The sequence below is a fragment of the Atta cephalotes genome, assembly GCF_000143395.1.
Source record: "Atta cephalotes unplaced genomic scaffold scaffold00032, whole genome shotgun sequence".
Lineage (NCBI taxonomy): Eukaryota > Metazoa > Arthropoda > Insecta > Hymenoptera > Formicidae > Atta > Atta cephalotes.
In genome coordinates, this window is record NW_012130096.1 from 3,278,719 (window position 1) to 3,281,751 (window position 3,033).

At 45.2% G+C, this 3,033-nt stretch overlaps 1 protein-coding gene across 1 annotated transcript in view; it reads left to right on the top strand.

The window, feature by feature from the left end:
• LOC105621235 (homeobox protein Nkx-2.4-like) overlaps positions 1 to 689 on the top strand; it is a 53,170-nt gene extending 52,481 nt beyond the window's left edge. Inside the window, exon 4 of the mRNA XM_012202704.1 lies at positions 339 to 689. Coding sequence (XP_012058094.1) covers positions 339 to 689 — 351 coding nt within the window. The remainder of the gene's footprint in view (positions 1 to 338) is intronic.
• The last annotated feature ends 2,344 nt before the right edge of the window (positions 690 to 3,033 follow it).

Consider the following 3,033-nt stretch of genomic DNA (forward strand, 5'->3'; position numbering starts at 1 on the left):
GATAAAAGATTCTGGAAAAAATTCTTAGAGTTCCATGAGAAGAAAATAAATAATTTTTGTTTCTTACAGTTTTCTGTAAAATCGATAGTATTTGAGTAAAAAATTAATTGAAGACAATTTTCGACAATTAATATCTTTAGCAATTAATATCTTATTAATTATTATACGAACATTACAAAATGGTAAAGGACTTTTCTTTTCAATTTAGTCCATTTTATCCCTATGTAAAAGATTTATTATTATTTTCCAAACCACTCTGTATATATATATATATAATTCGCGTTTCCCCTGTGCACGTTGCAATGTCGCATCAAGAAGCAATGATACATTTGTTCCAGAGTGCGAGCTCGCCGCGACGGGTGGCGGTACCGGTGCTGGTAAAGGACGGGAAGCCGTGCGGGAGCGGCGGCGGCGGCGGCGGGAACGAGGGTAGTCGCGGCGGACCCAGCGCGGCCCTGGCAAGTCCGGCGCCGCACATGACGGCGGCCTCGAGTCCTCATGGCACCCATCACGCGGCGACCTCCTCGGTGTCCCATCACTCGGTCGTCGCTGGCGTCAGCCACGTCATGAGCTCGAGCCAGAGCCTGCAGCATTGCTCGTACACGCGGTCCAGCGCGCAGCAGGGCATGCAGCAGCAACAGCAGCCGCAGTGCGGCGCGTATCTACCGTTGCAGGGTCGAGCCTGGTAGTGCGCGCCATCCGCGGCGGGGGCCGCGGCCTACGCCAATCCCTCCGTCGCAGGCCCATGGGCCCTCGCCGCGGATCCAGCTGCCTGGTACGCCATACCCGACGACAGTCCTTAAGACTCTTAAGAGTGGGAGGGAAATGTGTGTGTGTAGATACGCGGATCTGCTGTCGTTTCATCGAATCGTTATTCGTGATTCACGCGTTGCGGAATCAACGGCCTCGGGATGAACCTGGAGCCTCGTCTCCGTCGCTTGCGGTCGCAAGCCTAGAAAGCCTAAAGGGAGAGAGACGCCAATAGTCGTGCGAGTCTCTCTGTGATTGAAATAATTCTTAGGAGCGCCGAATTTCTGATTGGCTGGAGTAATTCTTGCTCAAGGTTCATTCTCCCTTCAGGTTTTCTATAGTCGCGGCTGATCCGTCGCGGATCGTTTGAGATTGCGCGAGCGAGACCGCTCTCTCTTTCTATGTATCAGATTTAAGGAAAGACTCCCGTGAGCCATGCCCACGTGAATACCAAAAGGACAGTCTTCTTTTTCTTTCCTTTTTGTGAAGTGCATCCGTACATAGTCCGGTAACATGCTGCCCGATTAGAAACATTGACTCCAGACAACAAAAATCCAAAGTTGGTACGTAAGACGTCTAAAAGACATTTCAAAGACATTTTTAAGAAAATCGTATAAAAGATCTTATAAGAAACAAGAAAATTAAGAAATACACGTTTGTCTTTATAAAACTGTTCTACAACGTTAGTCGCAAGTCGACTTGTAAGCTTCTTATATAATAACATTATTGACACATTTGAATGCCTAAGCAGAAAAAACTAATCAGCGCTTAATGATCCTTTAATATCATTGGATCCTAGATCCAATGAAGAACTAAAAGCAAGAACCAATCATATTAAGGAATCACTAAGCGCTAATTGATTTCTCTGCTAAACGCAGCAAGCTTAGGATTGACTTACGATTAATGTAGAACGACACCAGCTCAAGACGTCTTACATCCGATTGTGGACTTTGTTTGGGACGTTACGGCAATCGACAATCGATGGGTATTTGTTCAGTGATTGTAGGGACTATTAGTGTGATAATTAGCGATCGCCTGTGGTCGGTGAGTACGCGCTCGCGGTTGAAAATGCGCCAGCCAAGGGTGATATTACGATGAGAACACTCGAATCGGGATCATCGTGCATCGCTATAGTAACCGTCACCGTGATTTTACATCTGTCATCGCGTAAATCGAATGTGAGTGCACACGTCGAATCGAATGAAGCCTCACGTTTTACGTGGAATGGCGGCTTCCCCGAAGCACCACGAGAAGAGATTTACAACATGCGTGTTGTAAATTTTTCTACGGATCAACTGGAGCCAGTGTTCATTTCCCTCAAATCTCAATTAACGATCATTAAACGATACTCGCGACGCGATCCATTTTTGTTCTTCTCGAAGAAGAACCACCTACATTCGAAAATTTCAATAACACATTTTAATCTCTCACTTTGCCCGCTGAGATCACCATATTTTTTAAACCTGCGAACGAGATAACACATTTGTTTGCGAACGATATTCTCTGATTTTTTTTTAACAAAAATTTATTTAACTCGTTTTATTTCTTTCAATTATTTTTTAATATATAATATTATATACTTCGATATTCAGACGATTTTAGCGTTTTGAAAATAAACTATAATAAAAAGAGTTTTATGAATTCGTACGATCTCTTCGTGTAAAATAATAATCGACTTTTATTAGCGTCAACGCCGTCGTTAAAGTACACTATTTTTCGTAAAACGTATGCAAAAAATGTTTTCGGTCGAGGGAGAAAAAAAGTTCTAGTTTTTTTTGTAGAATCGCGCGCGGGGGAAGCTCGTATATCCGAATTTCGGTGATTTGCGGAGGATCGCTCGCCTGTGCACGAAATAAACGACATTGTAAAGCGCCGCGGCGCCAGGAAACAAAACACGACCGCGCCATGCTACAATCGAGCATGGGAGTCGAAACGGATTGTTCGCTCGCGAAATTATCGTTGGCCCGGGTGTCCACTCGATGGATTGGAAATCCGTCGATTCGAATTACGAAATAGTACACTGGCGTCGCGTGATTGTGACTCGATTTCACCGACAGCGCGACATCCGAGACACGCTCTCGCGAGCGACATTGTCGCTCGGAAAGTCGCTTCCAGACAATGTGCACGTTTGTCAAACGTTCGACGAATTTCCGGCGCCGCGCGCGCCCTGTATTTACGCGACAGATTTTGCTGCATTGTCGCGCGCAAATACAATACACACACACACACACACACACACACACACACACACATATATGTGTGTGTGTGTGTGTGTGTGTGTGT